Consider the following 26,803-nt stretch of genomic DNA (forward strand, 5'->3'; position numbering starts at 1 on the left):
TGAGTCACACTTTCAGGTCGCACGATCACTTAACCTCTTTACTCTTTCTATTCAGTCCCTGATAAAACAATAGGTTTGAAAAGGATATATATGTCTATAGGTCATCTAAAGATAACTGTGTGTGTGTGTGTGTGTGTGTACTTCTTTGCATCCCTGTGTGTGTACTGGAGGCAGGACAGCTGCAATCAGTCATCCTAGAATCTCTGTGTCACAGGTGTTTATACATTAGAGGGTGTAAGTGAGTGTGTGTGCACGTGTTTTGCTGTGAATGCATGTGTATACCTTCATTCAAAGGAGTGTGTGTGTGTGTGTGTGTTGCCAGGTATGCTCAGTCGACTTGGACAAGTATACACCTCTGAATAAAATACTGTGACAACACAACTGTGAATAAAAGCCCGAGTGTTTATGCAAGTGTGCGAGGTTGTTAAAACTAAGTGACATAGAATCGAAAGAATAGGATCTTCATTTAGTGTGTGTCTCTTTTGCTCGAGATATTTCAGCTTGTAATTTGAAGAGATTTTTGACCCTGTTGACTTCAACTCTGAGCTCTAATGGTCTATGAGGTCCACAAACAGGCTTTAAGGGCCTTTAGGTATAAGAGTTAAGGGCTTTTAGTGGTTGAATCGTCTCATATTTGAACTTTCCCACGGGGTTTAATGCCTGCTTTACGGTTTTAACCTGGCAGCCTGGTGTTAAATCGTGTATGCTCGAGTGTCTTTTGTCGGAGTGAATGTGTCAAGCATTTGTGTGTGTTTTTGTGCTTGTGTTCTTTTGTGTATGTGTGTTGTTGCATATTTATATACATATATGCATATATATATGTGTGTGTGTGTCTGTGTGTCTGTGCAGCCTACTTTAATAAACTCAAGTGTTTAAACAACCAAAGTCGTGCAATTCAGTCCTCTCATCTCAGTGAACATTGAGATTTTCAGAGTGTTGCTGTTGGAGACCACCATGGGAAAGCTCAACTGTTTACAACCCAAACTTAAAAAGCATTAGGGGATTCAGATAATTAGTAGTTACGGTATTTTCTGACCTTACCTTGAGCCATACAGCAAGTGTAAAATGTAATTCAAAACAGTTTTATATTTTATATGATATATATTTAATTGAAAATATGATTGCACATTGGACTGGAGCTTCATTCAATTAATAGTGGATGCTTTCATTAGTTCTTACTGAGACCACTAGGTGCTGAGCGTGGCAAGCTTTTCAAACTGCCTGAAAGACAATGGAACAAACTTTGTCCAATAATGTGCCAAGTTTCTGGCGAAGGGCTTTGACACAATAAAAGTTGAAATACACAGGTATCTCCAAGAAAATGTGAGGCTCTTTCAAGTGTGGTATAAATTAAAGCCTGAACGTGGAGTAAAGTTGCATAAAACTGCCCCTAAAAACCACAATGTGATGATGTTGATTTAATTGAATTAACTGACACTAAGTCAACAGAGATACACGGAGATCGTCATCGATTCCATTCCATGTGGTTTGGCAGCCGGCTGAATGTGTGGGAATATGTAAGAAAGAGATGGAGAAATGCAGAGAAACTACTACAGTTAGTGTGTGTGTGTGTGTGTGTGTGTGTGTGTGTGTGTGTGTGTGTGTGTGTGTGTGTGAGAATGTGTAGAAACAAACTAGTACAAGCTAAAAGTATGGGAGGGGTGAAGACAAAAATGCACTGATGAGACCATCACACCTTTAAATGAGAATAAATTAGAATGCAGATTGCCTTTCTGTCTTCACTCCTTCTTTCTCTCCTCACACCCCATCTCAATTGTCTTTTAGCTCTGCTTGATTTCCACCTTAAATCACTTCTGCCTCTCTCTACTACTACCCTCCCTCATCACCATCTCTCCATCTCTTTCCTGTCCTACCACCCAGTGGGATGTGATTAATTGTGTGTGGGTCAGACTGCTGGCACTGAGCTCTTCCAGTATCTGACGCTCCTGTTCCCACCTCTGCAAATGCCCCCTGCTACCCGCCCCTTTTCCCCCGTGAGACTCTTCTGCTACTGGCAAATGTGTTACTGTACCTGCATGACTGCATGCGTTTTTTAGTGCACTCCTCCTCTGTAGCAAGGTCTGAGCTGAACTTATGCCAACGCTTGACTCCCTCTTACATGCGCATTATAAAAAAAATAAAAAATAAGAGGACAAACTAAAATAATCTATTTCCCACTGTTTTCCTGCTGTACAGATAGGAGAGGTTCAACACATTTATACAACAGATTGAGTGCAGTCGTCTAAAGCTTGAATGATTATCTATTGTCTTTTTGTTCAAAATGCATTGCTTGCTTCTCAGTTCAGTCTTACATTCCTAAACATGTGCACATTAGTTCCTGCTTTAGTCAAAATATATTGGAAATAATTGGAAAAAATAACTTTTTGTACTTTTGATTCAGTTGCAGCCATCAATCTACGGTGGATGTGCCAGGCCAGCGTAGTAGCAACTGTACAAAAATGATGTAAAAAAATGATGCTCTACACCTAACTGGGCCATACAACACCTAACATTAATAAGAGAAAATTGTGTTGAACAAGCTCTGAACAAGCTCAGTTATTTATCTTTGTCTGTCATTGTATTTAAATTGTTTGGTGCCAACTGCAGAAAAAGTCACTTCCTACCCCATCATCTCTATTCTTTAAAACAACTGAAGGTTTGTGTATGAGAGAGTGTGTGCGTGTGTTTGTGTGTGTGTGTGTTGGTGCAAGTGTATTGCTGATTATCAGGTAAGAAGTGTATAGCATTGATTTTGTGTTTTGTATGTACAATTTTTTTCTTGTGAGCTGAAAATTTCACAGTTTATAATCACTGTCTTCCCTTCAAACACACACACACACCAATCGGCCTCAATAGCAAGGTTAGTTGTCCTAAAAATGTCTTTTTTGGGGGACGAGGATCAGGCCACTCTGAGCGGTCTGCAGCTACAAAGTCCTTTACCAAGCATAATGTAATACACAGTGTACAGAGGTGGTAGAAGTACCCAAACTCTATACTTAGGTTGTGCAGGTATCGGCCTAAACATTATCTACTACAAGTACTTTTCAAAACTTTTATTCAAGTAAAAGTACTAAGCAGTATGTACATTTTTACCCATTTTTTAAGTAAAAATACTCCACTAAAAGATGGAGTACATAAAAGTGGAGCTGATTTTGACCATTGTATGTGCTGACAGGGGACTAACCCATAATGATACATCAGCATTTAATGGTTGGTAATGTTTTTATACATTAAAACCACCAGGTGATTCTAAAGCTGATTGGAGGATAATACCACAGTCTACTCGAGTGCTGGTTCCTGTACACGGTGTGGGACCACAAAGAGCACAGTGAACTTTTGGTTGTAGTTTGCAGAGAATTTAAATCCCACTGTACAAAATGCTTTGATTTCACTACTGTAAAATCTGGCCTTGTCAGTACTGGTTTGGAAACAATGATCTGTTTTTCTTCACGAAGCTGTTCCAGTTTTTGACACTGCTCCCCTCTCTCTCCACAGTTAACTCACCTTTCCTTTTCCTCTTTACCTTCTCTCACTTTTCCTGACTTCACCCCCTCCAAACCTTACGACCTTTCCTCTGCCTCTCTCTCCAGACCAGGAAACTCTTCAAGCGCTTCATAAATTCACGGTCATTATTCCTGGGAAATCAGTGCACTGCCACACAGCGTCTGTACCTATTTTTTCAGCCCTGCTCCTCTTTCTGGTCTCTTTGTCGCTCCAGCCTGTTATTATTATGAAAACAGTAGTTACCTCAGCCCCTCTCCCCAGCAATACTTTCCTTGCTTTCTCTTCGCGCTTTCCTCACAAATCCTTCCAGCTATTTTCTTTAAACCTTAGTTTGGCTTGGTACTGACCCGTATTCTCATTTTTGTTCTGACCCTCCATCTTGTCTTCTGTCTTTCTTGCCATTCGGCTCTCTTTCCCACACTGCCTCATCAGTCTATTTCCCCTCCCCCCCTTTTCTCAGGTCAGCCTGTCTGTCTTTACCAAAGCAACGCTTGCTGCCAGGGCGTGATGGCTCTGCAGAGCACGCTGACTCAAATAGAAGCCAAAAGGCCAGCCAAACCAAAATCACTGAACAGCAGAAAACTGCACAGCTCTGTTCTGTTCTGACCCCTCCGTACTCACACATGGACAGATAGATAGATACAAGAAGACTTGTTCGAGTGTGTAGGGCACAAACATGGAGAATTACTGATGGATCCACTCAAAGCAAATTGTTTGCACACACCTGCAGAATCATACACACCTACACAGCAGCTTTCGTATTAGTAAACTTCAGGTTCAAGAACGGTTAATTTCAGGGGCTTCGATCTAGTGCCCACGCAGCGCGGATACAAGGCAGATCTTGAGGCAGGACACAGCCACAGAAATGCAATTGCAAGAAATGGGGGCGGCTGAGGATGGACGCACACCAGCTGCACTGGGGATATTCTGACATGTAGGGCACACAAAATTTTATTTCAACCCACTAACTCTTTTAGTCAATTTGGCCAGTTGCACCCGTGAAGTTGTGCAAACAACTACCCTAGTTTTCCATTGTAGGTCAAATTACACTTCAGGCAAAACTCACACACAATCGCCATACAGTACTTAAAATTCTATAAAAAAGGCAGAACGCTGGCTTTTGTATTTCTTCACAATAACAAAAAACAATAGATCAGCAGATACATGATACATTCACTTGGTGGTCTTAATGTTGTGGTGGACAAAAGTCAGCATGGAAACAATTAAACGGTGGCTGTGATCGACAGGTGTCAGACGCTGCAGTGTGGGGATGCTCAGTCCCAACACGGCTGGATGCGTTCAAACTTTGATTTCCGTGGTCTTAAATTGAATGACCGAGATACAGAAAGCAGAAGTTGATGAGCATAAGTTACAGTATGTCATGGACTTTATTTATTTGAAAAGTATTGAAGGTTTGTTTTTGCTAAATCCAGAAACTCTTAACAATATGGTTTCATGCCGGTTTTGTTTAGCTTTTTTTCAAACTTACCTTATATAACTTGCACAACTGTTAACCTAACTCACCTTAAAAATAAGGTTAGGTTTACTGCTTAATTTTAATTCATTCATTTATTATTATTAATGCATCACATTTCACATGACACAAGAGAAAATCGCAGCAAGAAACAAGTTTCTCAACGACCATGTTGAAGATGTTATAGTTAATCCTGACAAAAATACACTGTAAGGAAGGGACATGAAGGTAGTTTTATAGGATGGAGCATATCTGCTCAAGACAGTGTTACAGACTAACATTTCTGCATTCTTTTTGGTACATAATGGCATCGCCTCTACAGATTATTGATTTAGGAATCTAGGACATAGAAGTATCAAGTCACTTATGCAATAACTTAGAAATAGCATTTTGGACTTAGCGTGATAACTATTTTCTATCTTTTTCTGTTCAGATATAGTTCTGTTAGTTATTCCATGTTTAGGTGTGAAATAAAAGCCTGTTTTCATCTCAGTGGGGTTAGATTAGCTCTGTAAGGGTGCATCATTCTCATATTGCATGCACAACTGGCCAAGTGTAAGAAATGCTATGCGGCAGAAAGAGCACTTCTGGCAATCTTTGAATGTGCATGAGATGACTTCCTTATAACAGTGGAGTTATCATTAAAGAGTAATGCTCACACATTCTCATTCCACCTCTTCTTTTTAAAGCATTTTTTTCCCCAAACTTTGGCATCTGCTGAACAAAAAAAGTTGGAGGAGGTGCAAATATAGTAGAAGGGCAGTCTACGGTACGCTGGATGAAAAAGCAGTTCACTGCCTCCAGCTTACAAGCCTGATATGCATCATTCTAATTTTTTTGCTGCTCTTCTTCTTTGATGTAATAGAAACAAACAGCCCTAGAAAGAGCTATTCTGGTCGCACTGCTTGGTTGAATGGCCACTGAACTGAAACACTGAGCTGATGATGTCTCTGTCTAGTGTAATTCCTATTTACATGCGGGCTCAACTAAATTTTGGTCATTTTTTGATACCTGCATCAGCACATTTTGCAATCACACTAAAACATAGAGGAAAAGGTGGGCGACTGATGAAAGAAGAAAACAAATACGAAGAGGGAACAAATGAGAGGAATGAGAAAAGCACAGAGGGAAAAAGTGCAGGTGACAACGGATTTAGAAAATGTCAGAAAATTCAGAAAATGTCTAAAGAGGGGGAAGATGCATCAGATGCTGAAGAAAGTGTTTAAAAGTGTGTGTGTGTGTGTGTGTGTGTGTGTGTGCGTGTCAGGCTGAGTGAAAGTCACCTTGTAAAGCTACAGCACAGTGAACAACTCCGTCTGTCTCCCCTTATGAGTTATGACAGTCACTCGTTGGCCAATACCCCTTTGCTACACAGTCACTCTCACACACACACACACACACACACACACACACACACACACACACACACACACACACACGTTTCTCCTCTCTCTCTCCCTTATACTGTCTTTTTCTCACTGTTTCCTTTCACTCTCAGAAGTGCAGCCTCCTCCAAAGAGCAGTGCTTCATCGAGAAAAGTAATCATTAAACATGCAGCCGTTTCACTGCTCTTTGGAGAGCTTCTCAGACCCCTGGACTCTCTCTGTGTCGTATAGAAAGGCAGCTTGAGTTCTCACTTTTCTGCCTTACCGCCCCAACCAGCTCTCTGTTCACTTCTCCAGCTGTGTCTCTTTGTCACACTGGACATTTTTGCAATGACTTTTCACCTGCTTCTCATTCACTCTCACATCTATAAAGCTCATCTATAAACCCTCCCAACATGAAAGTTTTTCTGTGGTATCAGCAAAAGGCTACTGTAGAGTATCCTGGAGGAGAGAATGCAATAGGGATACATCAGACACTCTCCCATCTTTTTTTAAACATGTCCTTCCTCTTTACATGTCTCAGATGCTATAAGGAAAGACTTCTCTTTTATCTTAGTCTTTTATCTGTAGCACATTTGCTTTTTATTGCTTCTGAGTAGCCCCAACAGAAATGTGCAGATTACGTCTCTAGTTTCTGTTTCTATTGGGTTCTATAAAATGTTTTCATGTACTTAGATTTAAAAACTGATGCTATGTGGCCTAGAAAGAGATGCAAAAGGCCCAAATAGTTACAGGTAACAATGAGTGACTTGTGGGCGCTGCTGAATGCTAATAGACCCATACAGCATTGGCTTTTTCAGGACCTGAGCAGGTAAAGATTATCTGATTTCTGGCGGCATTGACAGCACATAAACAGAGGTAACAAGTGGCTTCGGAAATCCATAACAATAATGGAAGCACACTATGATAACGTCACACTTTACATGTGTTTGAGCATGTCGTTCAACTAAGGAGCATGACACGGTAATGTACAGTAACTCTGATGAAGCAGTGCTGCTTGCAGGTATAACGCCACAGATTACTGGCCCCGTAAACACTTAATGGTGTATTTACTAGTTCTAAAGAAAACTTTGCACCTTAAAGAGAAGCTTATTTTGAAAAATGACAAGTCAACCGTGCAACAGAGAGCAGTGAAATGTGCTGCAAATCCTTTGAGAAAATCACCTTGAGCAACAAAGCGCGTTCAGATATGAAGATAAACGATTCACTGAAAACTCACCCTGTTCACATTTTCTGACAGCGATAGAGACCCCCATTTGAAAAACGAAACAGATTAATTGTATTTATATCTCAAAATGATCAAGTACTTATCATCTATTTTCATTAGTCTTAATTGTCAGGACAGAAAAAAAAGAGTGGAGTCGAAAGATCATTGAACGAAAACCACATCTAATTCAACTGGTTGAAAACTGGCCTATGAATAATAATTAATTAATCAGCTTCACATTAGCCTGACACCGCTGCTCTCCACTACTCATGGAGGTCTTAGAGGCAAACACACGTGTGCACACAGACACAACCACAGCCTCTGCGTTATGTGTGTATGTGCACGTCTGTGTGCGTGTGTGTTTTCCTGCCAGAACCATTTGTGAATTTATGATTGTGTATGCATGCATTTATTAAAACACTTCTGCACGTTTTTCCTCTCTGTGTGAAGCTCTCTCTCTCTCTCTCTCTCTCTGTACATGGATGCCCTTTACACAGCTCATTGGGATGCAAGACGTGAGCCTGTCGAGTGAGAGCTGTCCAGCCTAGCTTTGGAGTCATTAGCGTGCTCGTTAGTCCAGTTATGTTAAATCTAAATTACCATTCATCGTCACACAGGGACCCATCATTTATTCTGATGTGGCCTGGCAGACACATGCACTAACTGGATTAACTCATTCAAAGACAGACAGACACCCTTGGTAAAAACACAGTGGAATTCCAAATCAGGTGTTAGCTATTTGGTAAGTGTTTTAAATAGATTATATGTTATTGATTGAGCCATTGCAGAACATTAACAATGATTTCTTTGCACTTGTAAATGCAATTAATCTACAAACTGTCCGCTCCTACAGGCAGATGGAACTGAATGGAGACTAATACATTGAGATGGTAAACTAGGAGACATAATTGGAAGCTAAACTAAAGGTTGATACAGATTGTTGGCTCAAATCTCAAGGACACAAAGAAAAACGGAGGATGCTACTGTAGTTAATTAAGCTGCAAAAATGATCATCAGAGTTGCATAATCAACCAAAACAAATTAAACATTACACGAAATGCATAAAACTAAATTCTAACTTCACATTGGCAGGATAAAAGGATGTTTTTCCCACTGTTCTGCATTCCCCATTGATACAAATGAACGCAATAATATATGGGGAGACTTCAGAGTACAGCGAAGCAAGGCTGGCCTGCATTCAGTGCCGACACTCAGCAATAAATTAGCTCTCACTGAGTAAAACACACACACACACACACACACACACTGGCACACACAATCATTAGACGCTGCAGGAGGAATGCCTACCATCTGCGCTGACGTGATTGCAAAGACGAGGAAATTCGCAGGAATCAAACCGACAAAGTGGATCGAGCGGCTCCACTGCCAAATATAAAGACTGTGTTTATCACATAATTACATTCCCACTTCTTCTGTATTTATTGGCCTTACAAGTTTGAGCACATACAGCTTTAACAATCAAAGGGTTTCTCCTAAAAAAAAAAAGAAAAAAATCAAAATATTAAGACTGTAGGGCTCTTAAGTTTCACAGCCATGGTACTTTTCTCACTTATGCATTAAAGCAAAGTCATGTTCCAGTTCCCTCTGGTGTGTTGCTGCAGCTTTGACCATCGATACATGAACTGGACATTTTAGGATAAAAAGCCCTTGTATTTATTGTCTTTAATAAATAGAGCACAATTGTCAGTCAAACGTTAATAGGAAGTTATCAAATAAATTCTCCTAATATGTTTATTAGCTATAATCTCTACAGAACATGCAGCTTTGGCTCTGACCTTTGTAATAGAAACCGAGACCAGAGACCGCCTGCATTGTTGTTGTCAGTAATGAGCCGATTAAATTCACTTCCAAATTACAAATTACAGTACCAATCTCAATGCCTTTGAAAGACTGTATTGAGATAAAAAGGAATCAAGCAATTAAGAATTTTTTTTCTTTAGTGCTAACACTTCAAGGTCTTTGTCATGAATCAGTAACCCTCATCATTAGGAAAATCACTTGTTAGTAACTTTAGTGCTGCTGTAATTGATTCTGATAGGAGTTTAATGACAAATATGAAAGGCCACCTCGGCTTACGATCTGTTCATGCTTTTAAGTGGAAGAATTACGAGTCAAGTGTGAGTCTGTCTCTGTGTTTGTAGATAGATCAGAGTTTTTTTGATCGTTAAAAGCCACTTCAGTGTCCTATCACTAAACCGATGTGGACACTTTTGAATCGACAGCTGTTTTCATATAACGCAATCAGCGCTACAAATTTCTGGCAGGGTATCACAGAACACACACAGAGGAATGTCGATGAATTGAGTCGTCTGGTAAAACAAAGAATAATGTCGGGCTTAGCAGCTTGAGAGCGTTCTGTTTTCCAAGAGTGACCACCAAGTGGTTCAGCGCTGGGGGGATAATCTGAGGGGTACTGGGCCAATGATTCCTAACTTTCAGCAGGATGTCCCAGCTGCTAAAGGGCAGGCGTGACGCTTGATGTTAAGAGACATCGCATGAGAGTGTTTCTTCATTTCCCTGCCCAGTGTGTGGCTGAATTACACAAGACTGTTTCAAATTCTACCTCACAACAGTAAATGTCAAATGCACTACTACATTTGTCTGTCCATGAATCAATTTGGTTCTTACGCTGCATTTGTCAGTATAGCTCATGTTTCAAAAGCAACATTTATTTCCTGAATATCCACTGTTTCCAAATGCATCCTTGCTGTGCAGATTTAAACGCTTGTTTCTCGATGAGCGTTTGGTTACATTACTTTCAACATAACAGTAACTTTGTGTTTGTGAGAAAATGTAGACATTCCAGGGAACAGGTAGGGGAAAGCATTTCTGTGAAAAATGTGCAGGTAAACTCATTACTTTGACCACAAAGGGTGACTCCTAGTGAGTAATGATCTGTTGGTATATGAGCCCCCGTGGACAAGCCAAAAAGTTCATTTTAGAGATTGACTGGAAACGTCCCAGCCAAAGACTCACTCCACTAATCTTCAGGTTCTAAAAGCTTACCTTAAATTACCAGCACATGCTAATTTCCTTTTCTTAATTTTCACTACGGCACTGGAGTTTATCTTCATTACAGGCTAGTGGAAAATAACTGGACGGATATTAAGGAGGGGGAAGTGATGGCTTTCAGCAGAGGTCAAAGCCAAAGTATCATTACAAGTTGTATACAGGCTTAAATGAAGAGAAACAGCGACTTTGAAAGGGCAATAAAGCAAATGAATGCTTATCTCCCAATGTTACCTGATGCAGCCATTGAGACTTTCTTTTAAATGTTTTAATGCACTTAAAGTTGCAATATCCAATTTAAACCATCACTAAAATAAGAAATTTAACCATTCTGCTCCACTATGCACTTCTACATATACATTTACTCATTTTGCAGCTTTTATTCAAAGTGTTCAACAAGTGAGAAACACGCATCTGGGCAACTTAGGGTTTCAGTGTTTTGCCCAAGGGCACTTCAACACTACTGACCCCGCCCCTCCAGTCTTTCACTATCTGCTACACTCTGCCACGCTGTCCACAGTCCTTTAGCTACAGCTTTAATCAGAATGAAATCACAATGGATGAGAATGCTGCTTCACTTACTGATAAAGCAGAAGTCCCTGAAATGATCTGATTAAAAGGGCGAGCCTTCCTTTATGAAGTGTGTCTTCATTGGAAACAGCACCTTTTTTTCCACCCAGACTGATAAAACATTAGGATCCAGAAAGCCAGCAGGCCAGACACCCAATGGGGTCTCCACCCTTACTTTGAGCAGCACTGTTCTGAGTCTATCTGACAGCCTCGGTGGTCTGGAAACAACAAAGGGCCAAATTGAGTCAGTCAGTCAGACATTTGTTCCATCAATAATTAATGCGTCTCTGCCCTCCTCCCTCTGATCCTTTCAATCTATTTTCCATCACTGCCCTTTTTGTTTTTTACCCGCCAACGTCAGTGTTTCTTCTTGTGTTTCCATGTCCTGTTTCATCTTCTTTTAGTTTTCTGAGGTCTTTCACACCTTTGTATCCCTGCATCTCATTCTTCTTGCCTCATTTTAAATCTGCAACCAATGGATAAGTTTTCTCTGCATCCTTTGTGCACAAATGTTTGTATTTGTCTGGAATCTGTCCATTTTACGTGTCTGTCTACTGCTCTGGTTTTTCATCTTCACCTTCTTTCCTTTTTTTTTACCTTTACTTTTCACAGTCTAAATCTTTCCATCCTCTGGATCCACATCTCTAGATTTCACTCATTCCTTTTCTGTCTTCTCTATCACCTGCTTTCTCTCTCCCTCCCCCTGCTCAGGTCCAACAGCAGATAAATAAATGATGTTGAGGAAACTGGCTGCTTTTACAACCCTGATACCACACTCTTTCCTTCACCCCCAATCTCTCTTGTCTCTTGCCTCTTCTGGCAAAAAAAGAGAGGAAAGGATAGTAACCGCAGTGCTTTCGGGTCTAAATAAATCATAGCCCGGCACTGCCTTGCTTTTACAACACCGATCCTCCACTTTCATCCTGGCAGCCATGAAAGAGAGAGCAGAGAGAAGAGGAAGCCAGAGAGAAAGAGACTATCTAAGGACATGAGTAAAGGGAGCGGATATCAAAGGAAATGGTGAATGTAAAAGTGTCTTTAGTCATATCCGTCTTTCTCCCTAAACCTCTTGAGGAAGAAAATCTCTCCTGTCAAACCGAGACATAAAGATTAACAACAATTCAAAGCGGGCTACCCTGAACTTTTCATGTCTTAAAAACTGTTCCTGTCTCAGAAAACAGAAATGAGGTCTTTGTCAGTCACCCATGCATAAATGAGAAGACCTATAGGTGCTTTGCCTCAGGGCGACTAGTATATATTTGATTTTATACACTGCACAGTGATGCTTAGGGGTTTCTTCTTACTGTATATGAAAGGCTGCAGAACATAGTTTGGTAGAAACAACAGAAATCAATTGTAATTAGATTTTTGTTAATGACACTAAATGTCAAAACATTATAAATTAGTGGCTGTTAAAACAGCTATCAGTGTTTGGAACAAAGAAAAACTGTTATGGCTTTTAGCCGCATTGGCACATAGACACGATTTTTCAGTTTGTGATGTGCAAATATTTTATGAAAACAATCCGTTTAAATGTGTCATAATTTTAACATGTTGTCCAATTAAATAATAATAAAAACACGCTGTCATTTCTTAGAGAACAATTACAATAAGATTAATAAAACTTACCAACTAAAATCCATTTAGCATTTTTAAATTGAGCCCGACGCCCCAATATTCGGATTTGACTCGTCAGTGCTGCTGCTGTGAAACATATTAAGAAGCTCAGATAAAGCCTAGTCTACCAAGAAACAGCAGCTAATTAAAAATGACTAGATTAATTAATGTGCAGATTCGTTAGTGGCACACACACAGCGCTGTGCTTCTTACAATTAGCATGAGGCGTGCACACACAAATGGCAGAAGCACACATGCACACACACACTCAACATGGATCCATTTGCTTGCCAGGCCACATGCAGTCTCTTATACAGGACTCCTGTTGCACTTCTTAAATTATTGTTCAAACTTTCACACACAAATACATTCTCACATACATATATGGAGACAAGAATGATTTGGACTGGTGACGGTGATGGAAATATGTAGGCAAGTGCCAAGACTACATTGATAATTGTAATTTATATCTCATCCGCATGCTTAAGCTCAATAGCACCCTAAACTTGGGCTTCAACTAGAAATTATTGTGAATATGCATTTTTATTGGTTTATGTTTGATTATTTAGTAAATTTTTCATAATGTGGCTTAATTTGGTAAAAAAATACTAAAGATTTTGCCGAGTTCAAAATCTCAATCTTTAAAATGCCTTTGTTTGTCTGACAAAAAGCTTAAAAGATTTGAGATGATATGGAGCAGAGAAACAGCAGTAAATCCCCGGGATGGAACCAACCAATTAGCTCTAACCAGCACTGCTGCCTGATAAATGAACCAAATATTGATTGGCTAATGGATTAATGAACCAATCTTTTCGACACTAACCTCAACTTTGAGCAACGCCTAGGAACTCTAACCCACACCCTAACGCCAAGTCTTAACCCCCTTTTCTTCAACCAGCCATCAAATAGTAATAAAATAGGGTACAGTTTAAGAATACGTCCACACACACATATTCATGTACACACACAAATATACACACCTACCTGATGGTGCAGTCACATGACCTCCAGTCACATTTACATCTATCATCCCATTTCGTACTACAGTCACGAAACAAACCCTTAGAACTGAACAGATGGGGCTGTGTTTGTGTGTATGCATATGTGTGGCTACGCACACATCTGTGTGAGATGCTCCAAATAAAGATCAGTTCAGTGGCAGAATTGCTTACTGTCATTCATGCCCTTTGACCACATACAGACACACACACACACACACAAACAAGCACACACCTGCCTTTATTAAAATGTCACATTCAGTGAATATACTGTGTGCTGTCATGCTGTCTGCTGTGAATGCAAACGGCTGCGTATTTACAGTGAATTGTAAATCCCACTGAGCACTCAGCTGTCAGAGTCTTATGAATTGCTAATATGTTGTATCTCGCACTGACGATCCCCCTCTATCTGCCCCCTATCCCTTCGATTGTGCGCTGAGCATAAAGTGAGGCTAGGGAATCAAAAAAGCAAACTTCACAAAAAGAGAGGGATTCACGAGGTAAATGAAAGGTGAGAAAATAATTATTTGCCGTCCGAAGAAAAATCAAGCTGATATAAAATATTTCTAACATCACTTACTTGCCGCGTTTGCACTGGTCCAAAGTTTAAGCTGCAATGTATTGACCCATTTTCCACTGTTTTCTGTGCTCTCTTTAATCATTCATGTGAACACATTAGGCAGCACCAAATTGCACCAGGAACAATCCCACCGACAGCAGGATAATCTTAAAGATGTGTCCGATACTGTTGGGAATCTCAGTGAGCTTCTACTCTGGAATACCTGCATTCTGTTATAGCTTTAAAAAAAATAATATAAACGAGTCAAGAATATTAATTATGAAGTTTGGCTTAAAACCACAAAGTTTGGCATCAACACATTTTTCATGAACTTCAACTTACAGAAGAAATTTTATTCGTTTTCCATACTCTAAATATGTCTGGTGTGAATAATCTGTGCTCCATGCTGTAGCCGGGTACAGTGGAACTTAATGTGAGATTTCCACCACAAGCAATCAAGTATTCTTCATTTCAGGTGCTCAACTGAAGAAGCAAACATCTGGTTACAGTGAGGGCCAGTGCTCATCTTCAGCACTGCAGTATTATGAACTTGATGGACCCTCAACCACGTCCACCTGTAATGATCAACCAGCATTTTCTCTAACCAAGGACAGAAAGACTAGAGGTTGGGGCAGTGATGTCAACCCTCTACCTCTTCTTCTTTCCCCTCCTCATGTCTTTTCTCTTTTTTCTCTTTTCCTGCCTCTGCCTTTCTTGGTCTTTACTCCGATCTCTCTCTCTCTCTCTCTCTCTCTTTCTTATTGCTCTGCTTTATTTGCTATACAATTTTACCCTCTAATAAACATATTCAGCAACAAAACCAGTGACCTTTTAACCTCTCAGCACTAAAAAGCAGAACACAAATATATTGCCAACAACCCTGCAGACAAATAAACCAATGCCTGTGCCAACTAAACAAAAACTCTTTCTTTGTTAATGTCTTTGCAGCCCTGCTTTTTCAAAAAATTAAGTCCTGACACTTTAACCTTCACATACAGTATTTTAGCACAAAAAGTAGAAAAATATTTTTTGACAGTTCAGCTGTTGCAGTGAGTTGAACATGATACACAGCATCTGCTTCTGTGCTAAGAATGCATGCAATGGACACATATACACATATATTCCTGCAAAATGATGTACACACACTCTCCCACACTCTCTCTCTCTCACACACACACAGTGTAGTATGGAGAAAGTAGACACCTTCCCCCAAACAACCTAGCAGTCACAATTCACACCTCTGAGCCTAGTGACAAATGAACAGCTCTTAAAATGTGCGCATGCACACGCACATAAAACACACACTGTCTATTTCACCCACATACACACAAAGCTGAATGCAAACACGCAGTATCATTAATGTATTTCCATATCCACGACCACACATGATGCAGAGGAAACGCACACCACAGCAGGTGGCAGATACACTTTTTCCTCACTCTCTGTCTCTGTGTGTTTCAAGGACACATTTGCCGGTGAACGAACAGGTACGCTACACTTAATCCTGTCGAGCAATAGACACTTAGACGTGCACCTCACCACACACACACACACACAAAGGGATTAAAGGGAGTATTAAATATAATACTCACAAACATTCTTTTCAACAACAGCATCTTTAAGTTTAAGTTTTTCTCATGCAAGATGTACAGAAGACAGGTTCATAAAGATTTATGAGAAGATAAGAAAGAAGTAGATGAATGGGAAAGAACGAGGGATGACGTGCAGGAAAGAAAGGAAAGAAGAGAAAGATGTCAATTTTTACATGAACTGGAAGAGACACAAAGAAACTGAACAGGACCAAAAACAATGTTGCTAGCGACCGGAGGAAAGCGCAGAACAGGTCCCTGCTTTACAAACAACACATGAAAAGGGGGAGAGAGAAGAAGAGAGGACTGGTGAGAGGAGGAGGAGAGAGATGGAGCAGCCAGTGTGAGAGAACCAGGTTTTTTCTCTACTTACAGAATCTCCAGATCTCGGAGCGCTCGGAAAGCTCCATCTTCGATGCAGCTGATGTGGTTGCTGTCCAGTTGCCTGCATTACACGCACACACACACACGCAGACAAACACACACACACACACAGACGAGAGAGAGAGAGATGGGAGAGAGTCAGGCGCAAGTCTGCAAGGTCTGCTCAGCTGGGGGAGGGACTAACAAAAAAGACTGGTAGTGTGAATATGTGTGCCTGTGGGGGTGTGTGTAAGGTGATACCCCAGTAGCCGGATTCAGGTAGCAGGTAGGAGGCATCGGCGTCAACTCTCTCACACTCTCACACACACACACAGGCAAACAGACTCTCGGGATACCCAGTCCAGACAACAGCACACAAGCTAAGGTTAAGTCTCTCACCTCAGTGCTGATATGGCCAAGCCTGAGGAGTGGAGGAGAGGAAAAGGAGAGCGCAAGAGAGGAGACCGGTACGCTGAAGTGGCCTGTCTGGCGTCAGCCTATCACCTCCCTCCCCTGCCGCACGCCCAGCACACACTGGCCACCAGGAAAGAGAGGGACGAGAGAGGTAGACGCAGTGAAGAAGAGAGCGAGCGAGCCGTAGCTACTAAAAGCCCACCCTGCTTGTCTGTTCTGTAAATATTAATTGCATTTTCTCCTCTCCTACTCCTCCTCTCCCATCCTCCTCCTCTTCCCCATGTCCTCTTTTATTCTTTTTTTTCCTCTCCCTGTAGTGAAAGAGGGAGTAATTTCATTACATTAGGCCAGCCAATCCATTAAGGGCCTTTTACCGGCTCTGTCAGTGAAACAATTTCATTAAAAGGAAAGCCTCCGTAAATCAACCTACAGTCACGACTCTGCCTCTCTTTCCCATTCCCCTTCCTTCTCCCTCACTCTCTCTCTACTTCCTGACTCTTTTCTATCCCTTGCTTTACCTCCCCCCTCCTCCCTTGCCCGCTTGATGCCCTGTTCACTGGACTCCCAGATATACCCCCTCCATCACCCCCTCTTTGCTTTTACTTTAATTTGCTCAGCTTTACGTATTCAACCCCCCCTCCACCGCCATCCATCTCTCCATCCATGAACCCAACAACCTCAAAATCTCTGTTCCCAACTCCCTCCTTAACTACTCATCCCTTTGTCTCTCCTCCCCCTCGCTTCTTCTTCTGCTAAGAAGCAGATGGACGAATTACAGATGGACAAACACAAAGGGCAGCCTTTTAGAAGCATCTTCTTGTTTTTTTTTCTCTCCTTTGTTTCTTTTTTTTTTTTTTAATCAGCCAGAAATGATGAGTGGCATTTAGCTTCAGACAATTGGATATGTGCACACACATACAGTGAAAAACATGTTGCAAACATAAGCAAGGAAGCATTCAAACACATAAAAACAGTGAAACACACACAATCATAAAGGTCAAAAACACCAACACACATACACACCCAGTGAATGACTAGTTACCGTCTGCTCTCCACACACTAGAAGATAAAAGCATATCACTCCACCTTAATCTTCTCCTCCTTGTCCCTTTTCCCATCTCATCTATCCTCCAGCAGATCCCTCCATCCCTAATCCTTTTTTTCTTTGATTTCTATACTCTCCTTTCTTTCTCTCACCTCTCGTTTTCAAGCATTAATCTTCTCCATTTTTCATGTTTTCTCCCTTTCTCCATTCATAATCCATTTTTCTTCTCCCTCCACTGCCCTCTCATTTCTTCCTCTTGATTCCCCTTCACCTTTTCTCTTCACATACTCCATCTATCCAGTGCTAATCCATTTCTTCCCCCCAGTTTCTTTTATCAACGTTTTAAATTCCCTTTTCTTCTTCCCCACATAGCCCTTGTGTCTGCTCAGGACTCTGCAGCACCTGTTGTATCAGTCATGTCAGCATTTTAATGCTGAAGAAGGTGCTCTCCAAAACAGAAGCAAGGTTTCCTCTGTTGGGAAACAGCAATGACGTTAGGGCTCCAGGACCAACGTTTTCTTTATTTTGTTTCTATAGGTGCTTGAGGGATGGGTAAGCCCCTAATGTCTGAAAAATACACCACCAACACCAAGTATAGCTCAATATAAAACTGCTTTTTAAGAAGAAGCTGTTCAAAGAAAGTCCTAAATACAGTGACACTAGACAAATAAATGTGAAAAAGAGTGAACATCACCATCTTGTTGAAGATATTTGAACTTTCGAAAAAAAAGAAGCAACCATATCAAGCCACAGTTCTCTCATTGTGGTGGTTTGATTTAAATCCTATGCTCTTATTTTGAAAATGTCTGCACTCTGAATGCAGCATCAACGCGTATGACAGATTCATGGAAAGCAGTTTGCAGGGCAGCAGAGCAAAGCACATTTTTCATGTATTTCTACCTGATATTGACCAGGTGCTGGTGGTTAACGGCTGGCATGAATTCAGGTTGGACTCAAGACAGTAAATATCAAACAACTGCGTGCCCACAGGCCAGGTTCGGCTTGCAATGTAATTGTTTTCGTCCCTCCAAAGATTTGGTGGGACTGAGAAGAGGTTTTGATTTGCTTTGATTCAATGTAATTATAAGTTACAGGTGATTTATACATACAGACGGTTGCTCACCGCCTTGCCGCCACTACTCATTAATTGAGCCTGATTTGTAAAGTTTGCTCAGGATCATCAGTGATCTGCTGTAACAGTATTAAAGAACACACTGATATGCTTTGCAGCTAAATCTAAGAACTTTTTCCTCTTTTGGCTACTTGTTGCACAGCAGCTTTAAGTGTGAGCATCTGTTAAATGACTGGACTGTAAAATATAGTTGGTCTGGGGATCATACCAACATATGGCTGTGCCATGTTTGTGTTTTATGTAGTTAAAAGGCATGTTGTTTTTTGGACGGAAACCTGGCACACAGCCTGCTCAGCCATATGGAGACACATGGCATTGCCAAGGATGACTGTAGTTATTAAAGCCTCTTTTTTTCAGTACAGCTTTTTATAACACAGAAAATAAAATGTAAAGTTAAGGGTGTGGCATTACAGAGAATTCAACGTAAAACTGTTTTTGCTCACGCATGTACTACTGTACCAGTATCCATGCTGGCTAAGTTCACTTTTTTCACACACTTTTGGCAAATTCCTATGTTTTAGTTGAGGTGAGACCTTGAGCTGGATTAAAAGCTGCATATAGAGACCTCCACATTGTTATTCATGTGATTCTAATGGGTTTCAATGTCAACTGTGTTACCTCAGTGATTGTCGATGAGCAGCTGGGCAATTCCCAATACTCTGTACAACTACCACAGCGGACTAGCAAGTGGTGATAAATCTTTAACCCTCCAAGTGTATTTGACTCTACACAACTGTGTGCTGGTAATTTTGAGAACATGTCATCACTATTCTGCTGAAACCTCACATCTGTAATTTTCCTAGAATTGAAAATAACTGGTAAATTTGTATTGGAGGCCATGCTCATCCTCTTCCATCCTCATCCACAGCAAATGACTCCATCATCCGTGATATGATTGGATTCTTCTGACAGCTTTATTCACCAACCACCCTGATTAGCAGTGACATGGTTGGTATCAGTGTGGTGTACTTTGCGTATGTGTGTGTTCTCTCTTTTCGCACCAGCGTGTGATTTTCTTTGTTCACATCATTAATGTTTGTTACCGGGGAATATAACAGGGGCCCAATTTTTAATTTACTTCCATGTAATTAGTTAGTGTGTTTAATCACGTCTATCATAAGGCCTATTGGCAGACTGATTCAATGCTTCCCTCTGCTACCATCTGGAGCAAAGGGAAGCACACATACATAAACACACACACAGTAGCCCTGCCACTCCATGAATCCATCAGTCCAACAACTACTGACTGACTAATTAATGAAAGGACAGAGGAAGGAAAGGAGGATACAATATATCCCCCTGGGATGTCAATCCAATGCAACAAATAATGCGTCACTTCCATTTGCAGGGGGCTCAGTTGGTTCTATAGAGTGAAGTCTGGGAGTTATTTGTGAGTGAGCTAAATTGCTGAGAATTTGGGCTACATTTGTGAATCACGATGGCCTGAAGGGCAACACGTTTTATTTGCTAAGACAATATGATCACATTTTCTTACATGTTCCTCATTTATAAAACCCAACTGAGTCAACTCAAAAGAAAGTTCACAATTGAAAAAACATTTGGTGAAAAAAAAGTTTTCACTCAGTCCAAAGAAACTTTATGATAATAATATTTCTGTTTAAACGAGGTGATTCAAGAGCTAATGATGGCTAAGGCTACAGGTCTGTTGATGTCAAACTGATGGAGGCTAGAAGGGCATCATGGATGAAATGGCCCCCACTTCATGTAGCCTCAGTTCTGCAAATGAGGATTTGTACATTGCATGGCAGATTTTGACTTGCAAATGTTGAATCTGCTTTTAGTGATGTTCAAGGGTAGAGGAAGTCATGTCATGTTTTTCACATAATTATGAAGTCCGCCTCTGTTTGACTGAGTATTAGACGGAGATTGGTAGATGGAGCAAGGACAGCAAGTGGCTGTTATGTGATTTAAATGAGAAAAGCGGTACAGAATCTTCAAAAGGTTCTGTTGTTTTAGCAAGGAAAAAAAAGGTGGAAACACATTAAAGTTCGATAAAGTCAAACTTGCTAAACTCTAAAATCTATCTTTATGCTCATAAGCGGATGAAAAGAAGCCCTGCACTGCAAGGAGTACGTTTTCCTGAATGTGAGTTGAAGTAAATGATCAAAAAGTATTTTCACTGTGAAGAAAAATACCTCTGATAAGCTGGGGGCGCAACTTCGCAAGACTTCCCCTGTCTGTGTGTCCATGTTCATATTTGTGACATCACTGTTGTCGTCTTCACTGTCGGCTAAGGCTATACATGGTCTTTTTGTGGATGGCCACATGCAGGACAATAATTTGTTACTATCCAGACTGTCCACAGCTCTAAAGTGCTGCTTGTTTCATATATGGAAGGTATGTAATATTATTTTCAACATCCTTGACACCGTTTATGCAAAGCACTTAATATTCAAATTCATTTTATTTCTTTTACTTTTTTATGTTGCTCAGTCAAACAAAACAAACAGCGTTTCTACTTGTTGATAGTTGTTGTCATGTCTTGCAGTGAGCACACGTGGAACGTGTCCATGTCCTCTTACTGCCATATCAATAGAAGTTTGTGCGTGTTCCTTGTCCATGTCCATTTCTGGACAAGGATATGCAGAAAGTAAAAAACAGGCTATTTCCACCAGGGATTTCTAGTCTCTGAGAGTCTGTAAGGGGCAAACACTTGACCTGCCAAAACAAACATAGCTTCAACCAGTGCCAGTAATTTACAGTGATAAGAAAAAAGAGACAAAAAGAGTGCTGAGATCCTGGATGGAGAGAAGAGGACAACACAGACTATAGAGGGAAATGGAGGCGAAATAACTTTGTAAAACAAAGCTAACTTAAAATTCCTCACTTGTGACATCGCCGGTTACCAATGTTTGATGATCTTCATGAGAAAAAGCAACTGGCAACACTATGACTAAAGATGAGAATCTTTAAACAGCATACTAACAATTTTATCTGCTGGCTGTCATCATCGAAGGAGCCAGGCAGATACTGACCAGAACCAACTAGATCCAACAAGTCATCAAAACCAAGTTGTTGTGTGTGTCCACCTTTTGGAAACCGATTGAAAATATGTCACAATTTGGACAAAAGCTATTTATAATTTGTTGCTCCTGCCTCAGCTGGTCATGACCTTTATTGATTTAGCCATATCCTGCCATTTAAGGCAAGTGCATGGGGGGGGGGTGTTGGTGTTGTGCGAAAAATGATGGAAATCGGAGCAAACAACTCCTGGAAGCTGGCTATGATGTTTTTGTTCTTCTACCCCTAAAAACCTTACGGCACTGTATGCTTGGTCAGAGAAGAAATTGCAGTGCAAAGTGTTTGCAATTTGCTCTGGGTGTCACCTTCATAGATGCTCTTCTATGAAAGCTTATTAATAATTTTTTTTTATATATTTTCAGACACACACACACACAATGTCTATTGTTGGAATTGTGGTAAACATAAAAACAACTTGAGGCAACTGCAATGAGACACACAACACAACAGTGCAGGTCAGAAATGTGTGTGCTTGTGTGTGTGTGTGTGTGCACGCAGATGACACAATGTTCTCACCCCTTACTAAGGCAGTGTAGTCATAATTCAAACAAACGGCCATCCTGCACTGCATTGTGGGTAGGGAAGCGTGTCGCGTGGAGGCGTTTTACGAGGGAGAAGTGAAAGAAGAAGATGACAGGAAGGAGAAAGGTAAAGAAGTAAAGCCATGCGGTCTGTTCTTTTTTTGGTCTTACTCAGATATACTGCTCTGTAAGGTTTCATTGTTTGAAGAAAGTACATATTACATTCTCCGCACACATTCTACCGAAGCTCCAATGACTGCATAGATGTTAAGCATGGATGGACCCGGTGGGGAAAATGAATTAAATTTGATCACGATAAAAAAAAGTGTTGAAGAGAGCGAGAAGGCGTGCGGATGGAAAACAAGGTACAATATGAGGACGTGATGGTTACAGAAGATAAAAAGTGTGTCTGTGTGGGCACTGATGTGTAATATGAGGCCATATAAAACAGCTGTACCTTATCTGATGCATTCATGCTCCTCTGTTATCCAGCTACAGCTAATATCTCCCAGCACGGATGACTCACATGCGTTTTGATTTAACCCTTAGATGCATAAGTGGGTCAAAAATGACCCGGTGAGGTCGTTTTCTTTGTAATATCTTTGTAATGAAAAGTTTTTATCATTACATAGTCCAGCTGTTTCTCTAAAACACATGTATTTGATGTCATGCCACTAAATTTTCAACCTACCATTTATACATGTTACGAAATTTTTTGTACTACTACCCCAAGCTTCCATAGATGGGTCTAAAAAATTACCAAAGTGATGAAAGTGGAATAAAAACACATTGATTCTAACACGGGTAATTTTTGAAGTTGTGTAGTTTGGAAGGGTGCAGGGTCCAGTCACTCTAAGGGTTAAACGTGACTACAACTGGGCACATACAGTATCTGTGGTTGATCACATCATCTCTGCCTTCATGCCACTATGGGCAGGAAGCACTACTGAATCTCGGGGTGGCTTTTTGACCCCAGGTTTTGGTGTGGTATGATTCACTTCCACCTTTGCAGTTTAATTTTCAAATGCCTGCTATAACTTCATTTTAATCTTTGCTTTTATTTGACTTTTTTGATCTTGTATTTTTACGTCATCTTATAGTTTGTCAGTTGATTGTTGTGATTTTGTGTTTTTATGTTTGCAAACCAGCTTGCATCAAATTACCCCCTGAGGTATGAATACATTTTATATTGAAATGAGTTAGTTATATGACATTTCTCATTGTGAGTTTTTATTTCTCAATTTATATCCATTTTAAGCTCACCAACTCACCAGCATACTGATTACCCGATATACTGTAATGTAAATCAGGCCCCTGCAAGGTGGTCATAATTGTGTAGTTATTAGCTTGAGTGCTGCAGCTTGTTGGAACTGAACTGCAGAGGGGATTTGTGCTAAAATATAGTCACGCTTCCATTATAAGATTTGCATCTTTTCCACACTGGGGGACCAAACAGGCAGCGAAGATGATCCAAATACTCCGAAATTGCTTAACTTTGGTGCATTGCCCACTCACAAGATTAAATGCATTCATCTTGTCCTGTGGTGGGGGTGGGGATGCAACAGGTCAGTTTTTTGATTGAGAGCTTTCACATTGCTGTTTACAGAGAGAACCGGCCTCATACTTGAAACTGATTATTTGGAAAAATCAAGCAATTTTACAGCTGCTTCTTCTTCTTCTTTTTTCTTTTTTTTTTTAAGAGATCGTGCATTTTCCCCCCTGCCGCATGTTCCCTTTAAGATAAGCTCAAGAGCGGGAACAGAACAGCAGCAAAAATACTGCTGGACATTCACAACAGCGGTTAACATGAAGACTGTAGTGAAGAGACTAGTCATGACAAGAAAAGACAGGACACAAAGCGACAAGAAACAACAAGATTAGATTGTGGAAAATATGATTTGGTTCCGATACGATTTAAGTATCCAGAATATGACATGGAAAAACAAACAAACTACTAAGCACAGAGCGTTTAGAAATGTGTGCATGGTGCAATCTATGCATTCTAGCTCCTCATTTCCCTTTATCATCTGTAGTTTGACTGACAGGCTGGGTTTAAGGGAATGACAGGACCAGCAGTCAGCACAATGTACATACCCAAACACCTACACATAGATGTATGGCATATACTTGTCTCCTTATGTTAGTGTGAAACTACAGTAATCACATTTGCCAGGTTCTTGGCAGTTTCAGCAATGCATTCAATCTGATAGCAGTAAAGGATGCAGGTGTGTGTATGTGTGTGTGTGAGAGACAGCAAGAGAGATGTGCAATAAATTGTGTAGCCTACAATGCCACTAGGCAGCATCAGAGGGAACAACCAAGAGAAGCGAAAGATAGAGACCATATCTGCCTCGCAGAAAGAGTGAGTGAGGCAGAAAGGGAGAGAAACATTGAGATTGAGAGCGAGAGAGAAAAAGTGAGAGAGAGACAGGGGAAAGTGAGAGTGAAAGAGAGAGACACAAAGTGTGAGGGAGACGGAGACATATGAGAAAATCAATGTTGTGTCCACTAGGGACAGAATGTCATGAAGGTTTTTTTTACTCTGTGGTATAATGAAGGGTTGGAGCCTTTTATAGCAGGAGTCACCTTGTCTAATGGAGGAAGGGATGGATGAGGATGAAAAAGAAGAATAAAGAAAAATGTATGAAAAAGTCGGAGGGATTTGAGGATGGAGAGATAGTGAGAAAACAGTGAGGACTGGAAGATGAAGAGTGGGGTGGCATACAGAGAAAAAAGGATGGAGAGCAAACAAGAAGAAAATACGAGATTGAGGAAAAAAGAAAAATTGATTTAAAAGAAGGAAAAGGGCCAAGACGGAAACACACAGATCAACATGCAGATGAGAGGATAAGAGAAAGAAGAGGAAGAGCAAATAATGACGAGAGAGTGAAACTGTTCGCAGCAAGGTTGGAGAACAAAGATGGAGGGAGATAAGACGAAGACAAGGATGGGGGGGAGGGGAAGGGGATGCAATTTGAAGAGGAGGAAAGGAGGAGGAGAAAGTCTTGGAAAGTACTGCTGACGAGAGAGAAACTACAGGAAGAAATGAAAAGTAGGAGAAGGTGGTGCTGAAAGAAGAAGACAAGGGAGGAAGAAATGAACGATCTTTATATGCCCGAGTCACTCCTAATTTTGGAAGAGAAAAAAGTGAAATGATTCACTTTGTAGGTCAAAGCAATTTAGTGAAAAACATTTTAACGGGGGCAGACACAATTTTACTGTCAAAGTTGATTGATATGACTTTATAGCTCTGGCAGAAAGTGAGGAGCTGCATTAGAGCAGTGAGACTGGTGTTAAAGAGAAAAGGGGGCAGGGTGCAGTGGAATAAATCCAATGTGCAACGTCTGGAAACTCATAATGAATTTCCCCTACTCTCAGTGGATGGGGATAATTGGAGGAGACTGTGGTTATACTGGCCAGGTGGAGATGTGTGTTAAGTGCATGTGATGCTGAAAAAGAGCTTACATGCTCCACAAGCCATCCTTGGATGACCACAGGTTAAATACATCACTAACAACATGTAAGGTGCTGAAACATCACAACTTACTGATACTGACTACGATGCAACAGACTTGGCCAACAGTTCCTTTTTTTTCAAACTTCAGAGGTCAAAGAGGTAAAAGGGTGTGTAGCTTTTAGTTTGGATTGTGTGCGACATGAGAGGGGAGAGTGGATTAGATGATCAGAGGCCAAACTGTACTCAAAGGTTTGGAGCTTAGCCACGGGAACTGAAACTTACTCTCTCTCTGTCTCACACACACACACACACACACACATATATATATAGTAGTACAGCACAGAGTACAGGCACTTAAAGGTTCATTTAACCTAAGAGTAATAATCTCCTGTGGACCTTGGCAGCCATATTGAACTTTCATCACACTTGGGAGAGGAAAGAAACCAGAAGAGCACATTTGCCTGTTTTCTAAATGTGAATTACTGATCTGTAGCAAGATGCATTTTAATCAATTCACAGATTGGCCAATGAAATCATGTGCTGGAAAGTCATACAGAAGATCTTAATAATTCTGGGACACATACAATCACGTTTATGGTGACAAATGTACGTTTGGAGGTAGTAAACTTCTCGGTGATTGGTCACTAAGCATAGTGGGATTTTGCTACTGGAGTGAAATATTGCGATGACTCCGCCAAACCTGGAACCAGGATTCCCCCTCTGCTGATAAGTGACTCTCTAAAGTTATTACCTGTGTGTTGGCAAAACACTAAATGGGGTATTAAATAACAAATCTACTACTGCAACCGCTAAACTGATCTGTAAAGTAACTTAATCACACTACTACAAACACTACTGGGAAGGTGGATCTTATCAAGTTGGATGCCAGATAAAA

General features: G+C 40.7%; 1 protein-coding gene across 4 annotated transcripts in view; it reads right to left on the minus strand.

The window, feature by feature from the left end:
* Positions 1-26,803, minus strand: part of slit3 (slit homolog 3 (Drosophila)) — a 222,756-nt gene that overhangs the window by 69,120 nt on the left and 126,833 nt on the right. Inside the window, exons 1-2 of one of the 4 annotated variants that reach the window (XM_067518824.1) lie at positions 16,697-17,139; positions 16,308-16,379 (exon numbers count right to left, since the gene is read on the minus strand). The exons of 1 other annotated variant lie outside the window; for it this stretch is intronic. Coding sequence is in view for 1 of the 3 variants with exons in the window: in XM_067518822.1 (XP_067374923.1) it covers positions 16,308-16,379 (72 nt within the window). In the remaining 2 variants the exon portion in view is untranslated. 2 more of the 4 variants (XM_067518825.1, XM_067518822.1) reach the window with 2 other exon arrangements.

The sequence above is a fragment of the Channa argus genome, chromosome 10 (genome assembly GCF_033026475.1).
Source record: "Channa argus isolate prfri chromosome 10, Channa argus male v1.0, whole genome shotgun sequence".
Taxonomy (NCBI): Eukaryota; Metazoa; Chordata; class Actinopteri; order Anabantiformes; family Channidae; genus Channa; species Channa argus.